This window comes from Marmota monax, unplaced genomic scaffold, assembly GCF_021218885.2.
Source record: "Marmota monax isolate L192 unplaced genomic scaffold, Marmota_monax_Labrador192_F-V1.1 WCK01_AAM20220418_F8-fsc00061, whole genome shotgun sequence".
NCBI lineage: Eukaryota > Metazoa > Chordata > Mammalia > Rodentia > Sciuridae > Marmota > Marmota monax.
Genome location: NW_026695230.1, coordinates 11330444 through 11349006, shown reverse-complemented (window position 1 = coordinate 11349006; position 18563 = coordinate 11330444). Strand labels below are relative to the sequence as shown.

Here is an 18563-nt window from a genome sequence, read left to right as displayed (position 1 = left end):
TTGAGTTCTTTGTATACTCTGGATATTAGGGCTCTATCTGAAGTGTGAGGAGTAAAGATTTGTTCCCAGGATGTAGGCTCCCTATTTACCTCTCTTATTGTTTCTTTTGCTGAGAAAAAACTTCTTAGTTTGAGTAAGTCCCATTTGTTGATTCTAGTTATTAACTTTTGTGCTATGGGTGTCCTATTGAGGAATTTGGAGCCCGACCCCACTGACTGTAGATCGTAGCCAACTTTTTCTTCTATCAGACGGCGCGTCTCTGATTTGATATCAAGTTCCTTGATCCATTTTGAATTCACTTTTGTGCATGGCGAGAGAAAGGGATTCAGTTTCATTTTGTTGCATATGGATTTCCAGTTTTCCCAGCACCATTTGTTGAAGATGCTATCCTTCCTCCATTGCATGCTTTTAGCCCCTTTATCAAATATAAGATAGTTGTAGTTTTGTGGATTGGTTTCTGTGTCCTCTATTCTGTACCATTGGTCCACACGCCTGTTTTGGTACCAGTACCATGCTGTTTTTGTTACTATTGCTCTGTAGTATAGTTTGAAGTCTGGTATCGCTATACCGCCTGATTCACACTTCTTGCTTAGCATTGTTTTTGCTATTCTGGGTCTTTTATTTTTCCATATGAATTTCATGATTGCTTTCTCTATTTCTACAAGAAATGCCATTGGGATTTTGATTGGCATTGCATTAAACCTATAGAGAACTTTTGGTAATATCGCCATTTTGATGATGTTAGTTCTGCCTATCCATGAACAGGGTATATTTTTCCATCTTCTAAGATCTTCTTCTATTTCTCTCTTTAGGGTTCTGTAGTTTTCATTGTATAAGTCTTTCACCTCTTTTGTTAGGTTGATTCCCAAGTATTTTATTTTTTTTGAAGATATTTTGAATGGAGTGGTTGTCCTCATTTCCATTTCAGAGGATTTGTCGCTGATATACAGGAATGCCTTTGATTTATGCGTGTTGATTTTAAATCCTGCCACTTTGCTGAATTCATTTATTAGCTCTAATAGTTTCTTTGTAGAGCCTTTTGGGTCTGCTAGATATAGAATCATATCATCTGCAAATAGTGATAATTTAATTTCTTCTTTTCCTATTTTTATGCCTTTAATTTCTTTCGTCTGTCTAATTGCTCTGGCCAGTGTTTCGAGAACTATGTTGAAGAGAAGTGGAGAGAGAGGGCATCCCTGTCTTGTTCCAGATTTTAGAGGGAATGCCTTCAGTTTTTCTCCATTCAGAATAATGCTAGCCTGAGGCTTAGCATAGATTGCTTTTACAATATTGAGGTATGTTCCTGTTATCCCTAGTTTTTCTAGAGTTTTGAACATAAAGGGATGCTGTACTTTGTCAAATGCTTTTTCCGCATCTATCGAGATGATCATATGGTTCTTATTTTTAAGTCTATTGATGTGGTGAATAACATTTATTGATTTCCGTATATTGAACCAGCCTTGCATCCCAGGGATGAATCCTACTTGATCATGGTGTACAATTTTTTTTATATGTTTTTGTATCCGATTCGCCAGAATTTTATTGAGGATTTTTGCATCTAGGTTCATTAGAGATATTGGTCTGTAGTTTTCTTTCTTTGAAGTGTCTTTGTCTGGTTTAGGTATCAGGGTGATGTTGGCCTCATAGAATGAATTTGGAAGTTCTCCCTCCTTTTCTATTTCCTGAAGTAGCTTGAAAAGTATTGGTATTAGTTCTTCTTTAAAGGTTTTGTAAAATTCTGCTGTATACCCATCGGGACCTGGGCTTTTCTTAGTTGGTAGTCTTTTGATGGTTTCTTCTATCTCCTCAATTGATATTGGTCTGTTTAGGTTTTCTATATCCTCCTGACTCAATCTGGGCAGATCATATGACTTAAGAAATTTATCTATGCCTTCACTATCTTCTAATTTATTGGAGTATAAGGATTCAAAATAGTTTTTGATTATCTTCTGTATTTCTGAAGTGTCTGTTGTGATATTGCCTTTTTCATCCCGTATGCTAGTAATTTGAGTTCTCTCTCTTCTTCTCTTCACTAGCATCGCTAAGGGTCTGTCGATTTTGTTTATTTTTTCAAAGAACCAACTTTTAGTTTTGTCAATTTTTTCAATTGTTTCTTTTGTTTCGATTTCATTAATTTCAGCTCTGATTTTAATTATTTCTTGCCTTCTACTTCTTTTGCTGTTGTTTTGCTCTTCTTTTTCAAGGATTTGGAGATGAAGTATGAGATCATTTATTTGTTGGTTTTTTCTTTTTTTAAGGAATGAACTCCAAGCAATGAATTTTCCTCTTAGAACTGCTTTCAATGTGTCCCATAGATTCCGATATGTTGTGTCTGTGTTTTCATTTATCTCTAAGAATTTTTTAATTTCCTCCTTGATGTCTTCTATAACCCATTGATCATTCAGTAACCTATTGTTCATTCTCCAATTGATGTATGCTTTTTCCTTCCTTCTTTTATCGTTGATTTTCAGTTTCATTCCATTATGATCAGATAAGATGCATGGTAATATCTCTACTCCTTTATATTGTCTAAGAGTTGCCCTGTGACATAATATATGATCTATTTTTGAGAAGGATCCATGTGCTGCTGAGAAAAAAGTGTAACTGCTTGATGTTGGGTGGTATACTCTATATATGTCAATTAGGTCTAGGTTATTAATAGTGTTATTGAGTTCTATAGTTTCCTTATTCAACTTTTGTTTGGAAGATCTGTCCAGTGGCGAGAGAGGTGTGTTGAAGTCTCCCATGATTATGGTGTGGTGGTCTATTAGACTCTTGAACTTGAGAAGAGTTTGTTTGACGAACATAGCTGCACCATTGTTTGGGGCATAAATATTTATGATTGTTATGTCTTGTTGGTGTATGGTTCCCTTAAGCAGTATGTAGTGTCCCTCTTTATCTCTTTTGATTAACTTTGGCTTGAAATCTATTTTATTTGATATGAGTATGGACACGCCTGCTTGTTTCCGAAGTCCATATGAGTGATATGATTTTTCCCAACCTTTCACCTTCAGCCTATGTATGTCTTTTCCTATCAAATGCGTCTCCTGTAGGCAGCATATTGTTGGGTCTTGTTTTGTGATCCATTCTACTAGCCTGTGTCTCTTAATTGGTGAGTTTAAGCCATTAACATTTAGGGTTATTATTGAGATATGGGTTGTTCTTCCAGCCATATTTGTTTATTTCTGTTACTAAACATTGTTTGTTTTCCTCTTTGATTGTTTCCCCCCCCCCTTTACTGTCCTACCTCCCACTGTTGGTTTTCATTGTTATTTTCCATTTCCTCTTCCTGTAATACTTTGGCTAGGATGTTTTGAAGAGATGGTTTTCTAGCTGCGAATTCTTTAAACTTTTGTTTATCGTGGAAGGTTTTAATTTCATTCTCCATCCTGAAGCTTAATTTCGCTGGATACACAATTCTTGGTTGGAACCCATTATCTTTCAGTGTTTGAAATATGTTATTCCAGGATCTTCTAGCTTTCAGAGTCTGTGTTGAAAGATCAGCTGTTATCCTGATTGGCTTGCCCCTAAATGTAATCTGCTTCCTTTCTCTTGTAGCTTTTAAAATTCTCTCCTTATTCTGTATGTTGGGCATCTTCATTATAATGTGTCTAGGTGTGGATCTCTTATGATTTTGCACATTCGGCGTCCTGTAGGCTTCTAGGATTTGGGATTCTGTCTCATTCTTCAAGTCTGGGAAGTTTTCTTGTATTATTTCATTGAATAGACTGCTCATTCCTTTGGTTTGGAGCTCTGTACCTTCCTGTATCCCAATGACTCTTAAGTTTGGTCTCTTAATGTTATCCCATATTTCTTGGATGTTCTGCTCATGGTTTCTTAACAGTCTTGCTGAGCTGTCTATGTTCTTTTCCAGTTGAAATACTTTGTCTTCATTGTCTGATGTTCTATCTTCTAAGTGTTCTACTCTGTTGGTAGTATTCTCCATTGAGTTTTTAAGTTGGTTTATTGCTTCCTGCATTTCTAGGATTTCTGATTGCTTGTTTTTTATAACCTCTATCTCCCTGTATAGTTGATCCTTTGCTTCCTGGATTTGTTTGCGTAATTCGTTGTCGAAGTGATCTTTCATTGTCTGATTTTGCTGTTTAATGTCTTCCTTGATACTCCAGATCATCTGAAGCATGTATATCCTGAATTCTTTATCTGACATTCCATCTGCTGCAGCTGTTACCTCTTCTAAAGTTGCGTTGACCTGCATTGCTTGTGGTCCTTTCTTTCCTTGTCTTTTCATACTGCTTGCGTATCTTTCCTGCAGGTGCGGGCGGCGGCTCTGCTCTCTCCTTATTCCAATTGGGGTGTCGTGGCTACCACGCCGGCAGGTCACTGGGCCTGTTCTGGGAGCTGGTGGCGGCTCTGTTCTGCCCCTACTCCAATTGGGGTGACGTGTCTGTCGTACCAGCAGGCCACTGGGCCTGTCCTGCTGGTCGGTCGCAGATCTGCCCACCTTTCGGGCACGAGTGGAGGCTCTGCTTTGCCCCTACTCCAATTGGGGTGTCGTGACTACCCCGCCTGCAGGATGCTGGGTCTGTTCCTGGCAAGGGAGGCGACTCTGCTCTGTCACTACTCCAATTAGGGTGGTATTTGTACCCCGCCGGCAGGCTCCTGGGCCTGATCCGCAGGTCTGTTGTAGGTCTGCCTACCTTGAAGGCGCGGGCGGCGGATCTGCCCTGCCCCTCCTACCACGCCTGCGGACCCCTGGGCCTGATCTGCAGGTTGATCACTGGTCTGCTCACCCTGCGGGCACGGGTGGCGGTTCCGCTCCACCCCCACTCCAATTGGGGTCACGTGACCACCACACCGGCAGGGCCTGATCCGGGCGTGGGATAAGGATCTGCTCTGCCCCTACTCGAGTTGGGGTGACGTGTGTACCACACTGGCAGGCCACTGGGCCTGACCCGCCAGGCTGTCACAGGTCTGTTTACCTTGCAAGCGCGAAGGGCGGCTCTGCCCTGCCCCTCCTACCACGCCCATGTACTACTGGGTCGTGGGTCTGCCCACCTGGGGGTTTGGGTGGCGGCTCCGCTCCGCCCCCTCTCCAATTGGGGTCACGCGGTCACCACGCTGGCGAGCCGCTGGGCCTGCTCCGGGGGCTGGCGGCGGCCCGGCTCCTTCCCTCTGGCTCGAGGACAAATTGAGGAGACTCGGGTGACTGAGCCTCACCCCCCTTACCAGGAGACCAACTGCTTATGTCACCGCTGGTATTGATGAAGATCTCTCCTCCACCGCTTTCTGCTGACATCAGATCTCTGCCATGTTGGTATCCTATGCGAATGGCAGCATTTCGTTCCCCTTGCCAGGCAACCCAAGCAATGGGTGAGTCCTGACCTGCCCTCAGCAGGACCCGGACCGAGACACAGTTTCCGCGGGCTCCCAGCCCCGGTCCAGGGAAGTTCCGGGAGCCGGAACTCGGCCGCTCCGTGCTCGGTGTAAGCTCCTATAAGTGTAGGCTCCAAGAAGCAGCCCCCGCGGGCTCAGTTCCGGGAGCCGGAATTCGGCCGCCTAGTGTTTGGTGTATGCTCTGATAGTAGCAGGGTCCAAGAAGCAGCCTCCGCGGGCTCCGCAGCCCTGAGCCAGGGCGGTTCCGGGACGGTTCCGGGAGCCGGAACTCGGCCGCTCTGTGCTCGGTGTAAGCTCCTACAAGTGTAAGCTCCAAGAAGCAGTCCCCGCGGGCTCAGTTCCGGGAGCCGGAACTCGGCCTCTTGGTGTTTCGTGTTTGCTCTGATATTAGCAGGGTCCAAGAAGCAGCCTCCGCAGGCTCCGCAGCCCGGAGCCAGGGCGGTTCCGGGACGGCTCCGGGAGCCGGGACTCGGCCGCCCCGCGCTCCGTGTTCACTCCGATAAGATCAGATTTTAAGAAGCCCCCAGGCGCTGAACCCTAGCAATCTGTCTGCAAGCCGCAGGCGAATTGCAGCCTGAAATTACCTGTTCTATGGCTGAATGAGCTGCGGTCAGTCAAAAACAGGTGTGGTGACGTCAGTTTACCAACATGGTGGCTGCTGGCCTCCTCTGTGGTCTGACCGGTGTGGAGAACCGAGATGGACCGCTTCCTTCCCCGTCTCGAACCCAGAATTCAGCCCTGAGTGCGGTGCTTGCGCGTCTGGCAGAAACTGCAGCGCTGTAACCCTGCGTCTCTATCCCAGCGCGCCTTGCAGACTCCAGCCGCGGGGCGATTCGCTGAATAAGCAGTTTTACCCTCCGTGCGACAAACCTCTCGCGTTTGAGTCCCCGTAGCCGATCCTCATGCGATGGAAATCCTTCCTCCAGGTTCCGGCGCACCCCACTATTGCTGGAAATTCCCAACAAGATATCCTTCAGCCGTCCTGACTTGTCACACTCCCACACAGTGAAGCAGCACACGGGGGTAATGCACTCCCCTCGCCGCCATCTTCCCTCCTCCCCCACTTTATTTATTTTTATACCAGGGTTTGAACCCAGAGATATTTGACCACTGAACCACAACCCCACCCCTTTTAAAAAATACTTTATTTAAGGGCTGGGGTTGTGACTCAGTGGTGGAGTGCTCGCCTAGTGTGGGTGGGACACTGGGTTTGATCCTCAGCACCACATAGAAATAAATAAATAAATATAAAGGCATTGTGTCCACCCACAACTAAAAAATATATTTTAAAAAATTGTTTTAAAAGAGAGAGAGAGGAAGGAGCTAGGGACAAGATATGGGCCCCAAAGGACCCATATAGCCCTCCAAGGACCCACTTCCTTTAACAAGGACCTACTTCCTAGAGTTGCTGTCACCTCACAATTTTCCCTTCAGCTATGAATCCATCAAGGGGCTAATACATTGATGAAGTTAGCCCTTATGATCTATCACTTCCTAAAGTCCCACCTCTGAACACTGCTGCATTGGGGACCAAGCCTTTAACACATGAGCCTTTGGGGGATTCCAGATCCAAGCTATAACATTTAGTCTTCCTGACTAGACAAAGCTATTCTGACAGTTTATCAGTGTTTATTAGATTTAATCATGAACTAGTCGAATTAGTATTAAAAATAAATCATCCCCTTAGAGAATCTTTAAAACTTAGTCTTTCTCTTTGGGATTTATGAAGTTACATTAAAATTAATATGAAAGTATGGCTGGGGTTGTGGTTCAGCGGTAGAGCCCTTGCCTAGTATGTGCAAGACACTGGGTTGATCCTTAGCACCACATTTAAATAAATACATAAATAAATAAAATAAAGGTATTGTGTCCAACTACAAATATATATATATATATATATATATATATATATATATATATATATATATGTATGAAAGTAAAGTAGCTGGGCATTTTGGCATGAGCCTTTAATCCCAGCTATTCTTCAGGTGAGGGAGCTTAGGCAGCAGGATGTTCATGAGTTCAAGGCCAGTCTGGACAACATAGTGAGACCTCATCTCGAAAAAAAAAAAAAAAGATTAATATGGGGCCCATTACAAAGTTTAAATCTTACCATTGTAAAAGAAATATCAGGCTAGGATGTGGGCTGGGGGATATCCTAGGGCTAGGGATATGGACTAAAGCTAGAACACTTTGCCTTACATGCATAGGGCCCCAGGTTCAATCCCAGTATTGCAAACAAAACAAAACAACAACAACAGCAACAAAATCATACAATATTATGTATCTGTGCTTAAATCTAGGCTGTAGCTAACTTCCATAAATAAAAACTATCAAATTAAACTCTCAGAATATACACCTGACATTACATTCTCTCTCTTTTTTTTTTTTTTTTTTTTTGGCTTTCTTTCTCATTGTATAGTAAGCTCCATGAAAACAGAGACAGGTTTTTATTTTCATCCCTGGCCTTAAGCATGACTTCATATGGAAATTCTTTTAATAATCACAATGCTTATTTAATAATTTTAAAAAACTGCCTAATTTTTAGAGGTGGAAGAGGTTTTAGCAATTTTGAATCTGTTTTCCAAAGACCTAGACTACTTGAAGAGGCGATTTAGGGTTATCCCCTGGAGTGAGATGGAAAAAAGTGAGTAGTTCCACACTGTTTGAACCACAGGATTTGTGCTTTTACCTGTTGCATACTTATGTCTTACTTCAAGGCACTGTGTCAGGATGGGAGTATAGGCTATATGTTGTCCTTAGATATGAAGGTCTCTTACTTTGGAAAGTACCTATTTTTCAGTTACCACCACCATTGACTTCATGCTAGCTAAAGAAAAGAAATGTATCTCTAAACCTGCTCTTGATCCCTAGTGACTTTATTATCAGAAGCTTTATCTGAGAAGGTTTACTGATTGAAGTAGACCTCAAAATATTACCTTTCCATATTTGGGGTGGCAGCATGGCATGTGCAAAGAAGATGAAATTTGGAAATAACCCTTTCACTTAGTATGTGTGATGGAAGTAAAGGTGTGCTTTTAACCTCTCTGTGTGTCAGTCTAGAAAGTTATGAAATTATCACAACCTGTATCACAGAGGTTAAGATACCTGGTAAAAAGCCTACTACGAAGTATATACTCATTATATTCTTTCAACTTGCTCCTAACTCTGAATTATTAAAGATTCATATCTTTGGAATGCCTTATTTTTCTTTATTCCTTTTTAGGCAGTTTTGTACAATGACAGATCTGTTTTGGAAAATCATCATGCTGCATCAGCTTGGAATCTATATCTTTCTCGCCCAGAATACAACTTCCTTCTTAATCTTGATCATGTGGAATTCAAGCGCTTTCGTTTTCTAGTCATTGAAGCAATCCTTGCTACAGATCTTAAAAAGCATTTTGATTTCCTTGCTGAATTCAATGCCAAGGTTTGTTATACAAATTAATACTTGATTTCAAAAATGAAATCATTGTCTTCAGTGTTACTGATAAATGATGTTTTTTAATGTTGTTAGAATTAATACTACTCATGCAGTAACAGTAAAAAATTGGTATAAAAGAATACATATGCCAGGCACAGTTGCTCACACCTATAATCCCAGTGGCTCAGGAGGCTGAGGCAGGAGGATTGCAGGTTCAAAGCCAGCCCCGGCAACATAGTAAGGACCCAAGCAACTTAGGAAGACCCTGTCTCAAAATAAAAAATAAGAAATGGGCTGGGATGTGGCTCAGTGGTTAAGTGCTCCTGGTTCAAAAAAATAAAGCATTTTTATTGTTATGATAACATCTTAAAATACTGTTCTTTGCTGTATTTTATTTTTGACATATTCTTGCATATAGTGACAAACCAGTTATGTAAAAAGATTTTATGGGTCAGAGACATTATATGAAATCAAACATTTGTTTCTTAAAAGCCAGTTATGCCATCTTGCCACACCAGTTGCACCTTCTTTGTATTAGTAATTCTTTAACTAGCTGACATGAGGGAAGAAAAGTTAATACCCTCTTCAACTTGAGAATAATTAATTCACTCATTCAACAACTATTTACTGGAATTGCCCACTATGTACAATCACAATGCTAGGGAAAAATGAGGAAAGAACAGGTCAGAGTCCCTTGCCTCAAAGAACTCACATTCACTAGTATGATGGTGGTACTGATGGGAACATGTTCTATCCCTCAGGCATTTGGAGAGAAGAAAAGTTGAGAACCACTGCTTTAGATTCTTGAGAGGATACCCCCTGTTTGGCTGGCAGGAAGCTGATATTTCCTTGATGATTTTTGTGTTCTAAAGGAAGCTATACTGTTAGGGTAGAGAAACTATTAACAAAGGAGTACTAGATTTAACTCCCCCAGGAAGCAGACACCTATATATGTTGCCATCATAATATTTATAAATTACTTATTAATTTTTTGAGAAATCAGGTACATTAAAATTATTTCATATTTGTATAGCTCTATTCACTTTTATTTTATTTAATAATAAAATACATTTTAAATGTTTGAGTCACCTTGTACAAATGGAAGATTATCTATTCAATACTTCTGAATCTGTGTTCCTTAACACTTCTTTCATTCTGTTTTTTTTTTTTTCCCCTTAACACTTCTTTCTAGAGGGGCTCTAGAGTTCTTGCCCAGTTTCAATAAAAAGAGCTTTCAAGTATTTCCTATGCTGGTGTTCCACTTAAAATTTCCTTTGATTAACGGGTTTGGTGCTAAAAACTACCATAACACTAAAATAAAGTTCAAGAGCCATGATCTGGCCCATTGTCTTCATTTTTTATAAAAGGACATTTGAGTTCTTGAAAGAATTACTAGATTTGCCTGATATTGATAATTCCATTTATTTAAATAATGTTAATGAATGAGGCATTTTTCATTTATTAATCCTCATGAAAAAATGTTAGATTGGTAATACTTTCTTATTTTATAAATGAAAGAATCAAATAGGTTAAGTAATTTTTCCAGCTCACACACTGAATTAAGTAAATGGCTCTGAGTGATATAGGGATCAGCTTCTAAGACTTGTGTTCTTTTAACTATATCACTTCACCTTTCAGAACTACAGCCAACTTCTTAACTCCTTAACTATGCTTTTTTGAGGTAGAAATACTTACAATTCTGATAGTGGTGTGTATATATATGTGTGTGTGAACATACATATATTATATAACACATGCATATATACAAATAAATTATTATTCTCTGTGATAATCACAAACATTGAAATCCATGGTTGGTTGTTTATAGGAAGGTATGCTTCCACTGAAATAAACTCTTCAATGGGTAATTTAACCCATTGAAGTCCATTTTATGGTATATGCTGATTTAAAAGATTTAAAAAAGCATTTAAGAAAAAGAAATTTCTTCCTATCATTTGGACAAGAAACAGTTTTAAGGTAATTGATGAAAACAAACAAACAAAAAACCCAACAACTATTATTAGAAAACTTCAGAACCTAAAATAATTCTGTTTTTCCAAAATAGGCCAATGATGTAAACAGCAATGGTATAGAATGGAGTAGTGAAAATGATCGTCTCTTGGTCTGCCAGGTGTGCATTAAACTTGCAGATATAAATGGCCCAGCAAAAGTTCGGGACTTGCATTTGAAATGGACAGAGGGCATTGTCAATGAATTTTATGAGCAGGTAAGTTGAAATGTGAGATTGGTGGGAAGAAAGTATTTTTGGGGATTTAGATAGCTACACTAAGGTGTTTGAAATCTGAAAAGGGTTAGACTGCTTTGACTGAAAAGGGTTAGAAAGTGTTATTTTTCTCTCTTGTTCTTAGTATTTTCTCAGCTCTGCTTGTCTATACTGCTAAAATTAAAAGCAATGACAGGCTTATTGCCTATCTGAAGTGAGTTGAATCTATAGGGAAAGAGACTAATTCTAAGATTCCTTTCAACCTTGAGAATCTATAACCTAGAACAACTGATTTCTAAAAGAAGTGGCTTTTGGGTGATTCCAGGATTTGCTCAGACTATATTTAAAGAATATCAACAATATTTCAATTGTACTATTGAAATACAAACTACTGTCCCATAGAAACATCAACTGGGCAGAAATTCTAGCAGAGAATAAAAAATTAGAGGGCTAGCAACATCTGTAGAGTAGATACTTTGTAGTTTTCAAGGATTCAAAGATATAAATATGCTCTTTCCTTTTTTTCATTGATTTTTAAATCTTGGCTTTAAAATAATCCTACCAATTTGCAGAATCTGTCCCATTTTTGTCATATCTTGAGGCTCCACATAATGTAGAAGTAAAATGATTTTCCCATAAGCTTCACATTTCATTATCTCCAAAATATCAAATACAACTTATGAAATGGATTCCTTGGGAATCCTTGTTGGCCATAATAATCAGGAAAGATCAAAATGTCTACTGAATGAGGCCTTCTTTGTGTCAGGGCTTTCTTACTATAAGCAAAAAACAGGAATAACAAAGTTGACTCTGTTTCACAATGCGTGCTTACCTGGCATACCTGGTTACCCCCAGATTGTATGGTAAAAGTCTTTTAGCCACCTTTTCAAGTTACAAATACCATTCTATGTGATCACATAAATATATAAGTATTCCAATATTATAATATTTTGCTATTCTAATGTATTTAAATCATATATAATTTTGGGCAATGATTATCTTTGTAAGATTATAGCATACAGTTTGCATATTCCTGTATTCATTTTCAGTGATAACTGAAGCTTACCTCAGAGTTCTCCAGTAGATTTTGCATTCACAAAAGAGGAATTTTATGCTAAGGAAAAATTCATTTTTCATTAGCTGCATAAGTTGGTAATAAAATGTAGTGATATATTATCAATTTTAGAAAACCCACTATTTTAGTGAAATAACATTAGAAATGTTCATTTACAAACAACTTTAAATTATTTTTAGAGTATATAGAGTTAATACTTACTAAACAAACTTAGAAGCCATGCCTTAGGTTGAACCCTAGTTTTTCCTTCTCATTGACAATGTGACCTTGGGTAAGTTACTTAACTTCTCTATGCTTCAGTATTCTTGTTGATAAAATATGCATGATGATATATCTAACTCATAAAGATTGCTGTGAGGATTAAATAAATTTTATACATGTAAAAGTCTTGGAATAGTTCCTGACACGAAATGCTCAGTAATGTTGGCTATAAATCCAGATCTAGTGCTAAACATATTATCTCAAACAGTTTCACTCCATCTTCATAGATTTTAGTCATGATAAAGGAGAAAAATGTTATCTGATACTATACTATATATGAAAGTCCTAGTTACCTCTTATTAGAACTATTAAATTTCCTTCTTGTTTGGCTATACTGTTGAACTTCTTTCTATTTATTATCTTAATTATACAGTCTTTATACCCTTAAAGCTATTTAAGTGCCGTGGGCTTAGAAAAGCCAGGCTCCTGGGGTATACCTATGAAATTGAAGACTCCTGTGGATTAAACCCAGCTGGGTTTTTAAAAAATATTTTTTAGTTGTAGATGGACATAATACCTTTATTTTATTTATGTGGTGCTGAGGATTGAACTAGTGCCTCACATATGCGAGACAAGCACTCCACCTCTGAGCTAATAACAACAGCCCTTTTGTTGTTTTTTGTTTGTTTGTTTGCAATGCTGAGGATTGAATCCAGGAGTTTTACATTACTAGGCAAGCACTCTACCACTACGTCCAAACTGTTTTTTGAAAAATATTAATAGTTTTATTTCTTTTAGAAGACTTTTAACCATGGGATAGTTAATCACTGGGCCAGTTCTGGTCATTTCCTTGGGTTGTGTGGGCTCATCACAGATAAAACTGCTTGCCTGCAGAATTTATGCATTGTGAAGGATAATTAATTTCCAACCAATTTAGATAGTAAAACTAAAACATTAATAGTACCATTTGGGGAATGTTTCACTTTGAATAATATTGCCTTTCATCATCATAGCAACCCTATAAGGTAGATTATTATTCAAAATTTATACATGATGATACTGACATAAGCATGCCAATACCACATGTGGTTAAGTTGCAAAAGTGAGTTTGAAAGAACATCCATCTGATCTCAAATTGTGCTCTGTAGAACCCTAGAAGCTACAATGGAAGGGAATCAGACAATTGGAAGTATACACCCAAAGTCTTACCTCAACTGTAGTAACTCTGCTTTTGTGTGTCTTATAAAATGCATCCACTATGCCTTCCTCTTTTAAGGAGAAAGAGAATCTATATTTGACATTATAGAATTTTGCAGGTTGTTAGTAAAATTGCTGATATTTATTTTAAAAGCTATATATTTTTATTAACTTAATATCATCTATAATGATTGATATAGATAGATATGAGATTAAAAATTTGCTTAGAATTTCTCAAATTGTTGTTACAGTTAAAATGATAGAATAATTAAGTTCATAAATATTTCTTTGTAAAAGTTATTTTGATGTACACTATATTTTAAAAATGTAAAGATAGTTTACAAGCAAAGCTCAGTGTTTGCTCTTTCAACAAAAACGTATTTTTCGAGCTGGAGCTGTGGCTGGGCTGGGTCTGTGGCTCAGCGGTAGCACACTTGCCTGGCATGTGTGAGGCATTGGGTTCAATTTTCAGCACCACATATAAATAAAATAAAAAGTCTATCAACAACTGAAAAAAATTTAAAACAACAACAACAATGTATTTTTTCTTTTTAAAATGCTCAGGGAGATGAAGAAGCAAATCTTGGTCTACCCATCAGTCCCTTCATGGATCGTTCTTCTCCTCAACTAGCAAAACTCCAAGAATCTTTTATCACTCATATAGTGGGTCCCCTGTGTAACTCCTATGATGCTGCTGGTTTGCTGCCAGGTCAGTGGATAGAAACAGAAGAAGATGATGATACTGAAAGTAGTGATGATGAAGATGGTGAAGAATTAGATATGGATGATGAAGAAATGGAGGACAATCTAAATCCTAGTAAGAATTCAGAAAATCTATAATTTATTTAATGTTATTAACTACAAATATCCATTTAATTTGAACTTCTATCTTTGTTTCTTAGATGCTGATTCAGCAGTCATATCTTGTGTAACTACAATCTTACTGTTTAGATTCAATAGTCATGTTTTGAGTGACTGCTCTGTGCTGGGTACTGTGTTAATACTGTTACACAATGAGAATTCTTATTTAATAAATAGCATCTCGGGAGATGTCCTCTGGCCAGTGCTCTTCAGCACACTTCACCTATTCATCCATGATAGGGCTGTCACCACATCTGAACATTTGAGATAGGAGGATCCTAGCTGCTAGTCCTCCTTCATCTCACCCCTCCTCAGACAACCTGCTCCCAACACCACTAGGCAGTTGAGAATTACAACTTCTAGCAGCTTGCTAATGACATTCACATAGGCTTGGGAAATAAATCTAAACAGTGGGGAGGAAAGGAAAACATACATTTCTTGGCTCTAAAGGCAGAATCAAGTTTTGTGGCATTAAAATTATGTTATTAAACTATAATAATATATTTTTCTATATAAGACAATGAGCATAAATGGAAAATTTTAAAAGCATACCCATTTGTCACCTTCATAATTGTGAATTAAATCAATTGTTTGCTCCTTTGTTTTAGATAAGTTAAATTATACCTAGCTACATATTTTTTCCCAAACATGATATAAATCAGAACATATAAGTTGACAATAAAGAACCTATCCCTTATCCCCTTCACATACTTATGCCTCCTATTTAGGATTAGGTAGCAGCAAAGAGTACTCTTATGCCTCTACTATCTTGAGTGTCACTTTTGGGAAGGTTGACTAGCTTCTAAAAATGATTAATATTCACCAGAATTTTGGCAATTGTGTTAAATTCAATACATAAAAATCCCTTAAGAGACTGGTTTTTAATTTTGGGTTGCTGTGGTTTTCATTTGAAATCAAGACTATACTTACCTTCCCCTATCCAGTTTTGGCTATTCTTCATGTTTTCTTTTTATTCATAACACTTAATACCATCTAATGTATTCTTTTTATTTGTATTGTTCGACTAGGATGTGAACTCCATAACATAGGAATTATTTTTATCTTACTATTCACTATTATAACCTCAGTGCTTACATAAATATTTACAGAATGGTTGGCATGAAGACATTTGTGGAATGAATGAATGAATGAATCAATCAATCATAATCGCTATAATCAGAAGATGTTTGTTTTAAATTTCACAGAACCACAAAGAAGGAAAAGCAGAAGGCGAATATTTTGTCAGCTGATGCACCACCTCACTGAAAACCACAAGATATGGAAGGAAATCATAGAGGAAGAAGAAAAATGTAAAGCTGAGGGAAATAAACTGCAGGTAGAAAAAACTTCATTATCTCAAGCAGATGAGATTCAGGTCATTGAAGAAGCAGATGAAGAGGAAGAACGACAGTTCGAATAAAAGAAGTCATACAGAAGAAACCTGGAGGGCAGTGCCCAGGGTCAGATATCATTATCTAATGTTCACTGTGCTGACTTTCAACTGACCAATCCCACATGACAGGCCTTAATACTGTGAGAGGATCCTTGCTGTGCTGTCAATTTCCTACTCCTAAGCACTTTCATCACATGTACTAGAAAATTATTCTTAGAGCTAGGTTTCAGTTGACCCATGTTGCAAAGCCCTTGTTCAAAGCCTTCACTGATGTTTAAATATTCTGTGAAAATGATGCTTTGCTGGGCAGTGAGCTTTTATTTTTCATGGAGGAGACATCTGTAATGAAAAACTCAAGTGACCTACTTCAATTTTCAAAGTGTCCAGAACATTCTGCTTCTGTGAAAACAGAATTCATGTTTATTTCCAAATGCATCTTTTATATCTTTGAACATTTTGAAAAATCTATGTCTATCTAAAAAGAATCCATGTGGCCTTTCTGAGGAATTTCTGCTAAATGCCATACACTGTTCATTGCTGTTCTACCAACTAGAGTTGTCTATGAAGGACTGAGTGACCTTTGTTATATTTAACAAAATCCAGGTGCATCTATTTCTGATGCTTTTTACTATTGTGTATTATCTACTATGTGTGTTTTATTTCTGCTCAAAGTATTCAGGTTTGCCATGGACATCAGAAGTATAAATTCTAGTCTTACTGACTTTATGTTCCGTGGTTGAATTTTAAAGCTGTTTAACAATGAAGGAATTTTATTCTTTAGTCAAAACTGTTCTTGTTTTTACTCTTGCTCAGGATTAGTATTTTTAAACATTTAGTTAATATAAACAGCATAAATTTATTAGAAGAAAAGAGTTGTCCTAATATTGATGTGAACCTTTTATGATATTAGCATCATTTTCTCTGTTCTTAGATGAATTTGAGACTAATTAAAGCCAAGGAAAAGGAGATATCTGTCTTTTGCCTTAATGTAAAATCAAATGAAATTAATTCTATCAAAGATAAAGAACAAAAGAAATATGGTGAGTCCTAAAGGATACATATGTTGAATAAATAATTGTAATATGTAGTTATCTTTACATCCACATTTTAGGCATCATGTGTTTAATTCCTGAAAAACTGCATTCATCTTTCTGTTAATTTCTTTCTGCCTCAAGACCACTTGACAGGAATGATCTGTCACTACTCAAAAATTCTAAAGTTCAACTGAAAGACTGACTTCTGAGATAAAGCAAATGATGGAAATATTTAATTTTTATATAAAAAATGAAATATTTTAGTAAATAATTTCATACCAAAGCATATAACTAAGTTACCACATTAAGATGATTGTAAAGAAAATGGATCATATTTACAATATTTATGAACTTGTTAGGTTGGGGATATGAACCTAATTGTAAAAAATATTCTAAGTTATAAAGTGCAGTCAAAATGATATCAAGATGGTAAACTAATATTTTTCATTATTCTTCAAGACCATTTCATATTTTGGAGCCATGAAACTTTGTAGACAAACTATTAATTTCCAAGTTAATTCCTACAATGTCAGTAGTTTCTTACCTACCTAGAAATGTGTGGGTTGTCAGAAAGATACCAACTAAAGATCTATTGAAGAGTTGGGATTTTTTTTATCTTATACAGTATCATAATATTTAATGAATCACTAAGTTTTATTTATTAAATATATTGAGTGCTAAGTTCCTTTCTGCCACTTTTGCAACCATTACCACACCATCTGTAAACTGGTCCCACCATATATTACTAATAAAATTTTAACTGATAATTGTTGAATTTATACTCATAATATGTGTATGTGTATGAATACACACATATATATTCTGTGCTTATATATCTCTAGAATATATTTTGTATCCTACATAAATGTATTTCTGCTATTTATTTCTTTCCTGCAGAATAGAATATATACATATATGTGTATAAGTTCATACATGTGCATGCAGGTATAAAGAGACCAAATCAAATTTCTATACTATCATGTTAGAGAAATTTTGTATTAGCATTATTTATATTTTATTTTCTTGAAAGAAGTGTGCTTTTATTCTGTTAACAATATTACTACTGTGAATTCATCTGAAAATAATCCTTAAGTTATTTAATCCTTGCTAAATTATGTATGTCAAAATAACTAGACCAAAGAAAGTGAAAAAAGTATCCCTGATAAAATTTTAAAATTCATAACCATAAGAAGTGAACATGAGAATATATTAAATATCCATAGCACTGTTACAGGTACTCTTACTTGAGAAATTGCCATAAGCCATATTGCAGGTTTTCTTTATGTGTGTGCTGGGGATGGAACCCACATGCTAAGCAAGCACTCTACCACTGAGCTATTATCCAGCTCGTATTATGGGTCTTATTTGGTTGCTACTGAATCAGAGTAAGTTTTTATTATAATAATAATTTTTGTGGCTAATTTGTTGTTGTAAATCACTGGTACTAGAAATATTTAGTAATATATATGTGTGCTCATTGACACTTCGCTCCATAAAATCTACTTTTAAAAATTATTTCAGTATTTGAAATCTGTTTTCTGCTATTCTCACCACTTTGCTTTTTTTTTTTTAATAAGAAACCTGGAGATTCTGCTATTGCTTACATAGTTATAAATTCCCTTACCCTCAAGATTTCATCACCTCATAGAGACAAACTTTATAAAAAAGATAAGTAGAGCCAACTATAGTTCCTTCATTAATGTGAGCAGTTCTACAGAGTGTGTGGGATAGCAGTAGCAGGAAGAACAGTGATGAAAGCTTTTCAAAGGAAGACTTTCAAGCTAAGAGCTGAAGCATTA

The 18563-nt window shown here is 37.2% G+C and overlaps 1 protein-coding gene across 1 annotated transcript in view; it reads left to right on the top strand.

The window, feature by feature from the left end:
• The window catches only part of Pde3b (phosphodiesterase 3B), a 214806-nt gene extending 196527 nt beyond the window's left edge, over positions 1-18279 (top strand). The window contains exon 16 of the mRNA XM_046438001.2: positions 15543-18279. Coding sequence (XP_046293957.1) covers positions 15543-15757 — 215 coding nt within the window. The 3' untranslated portion in view covers positions 15758-18279. The remainder of the gene's footprint in view (positions 1-15542) is intronic.
• The last annotated feature ends 284 nt before the right edge of the window (positions 18280-18563 follow it).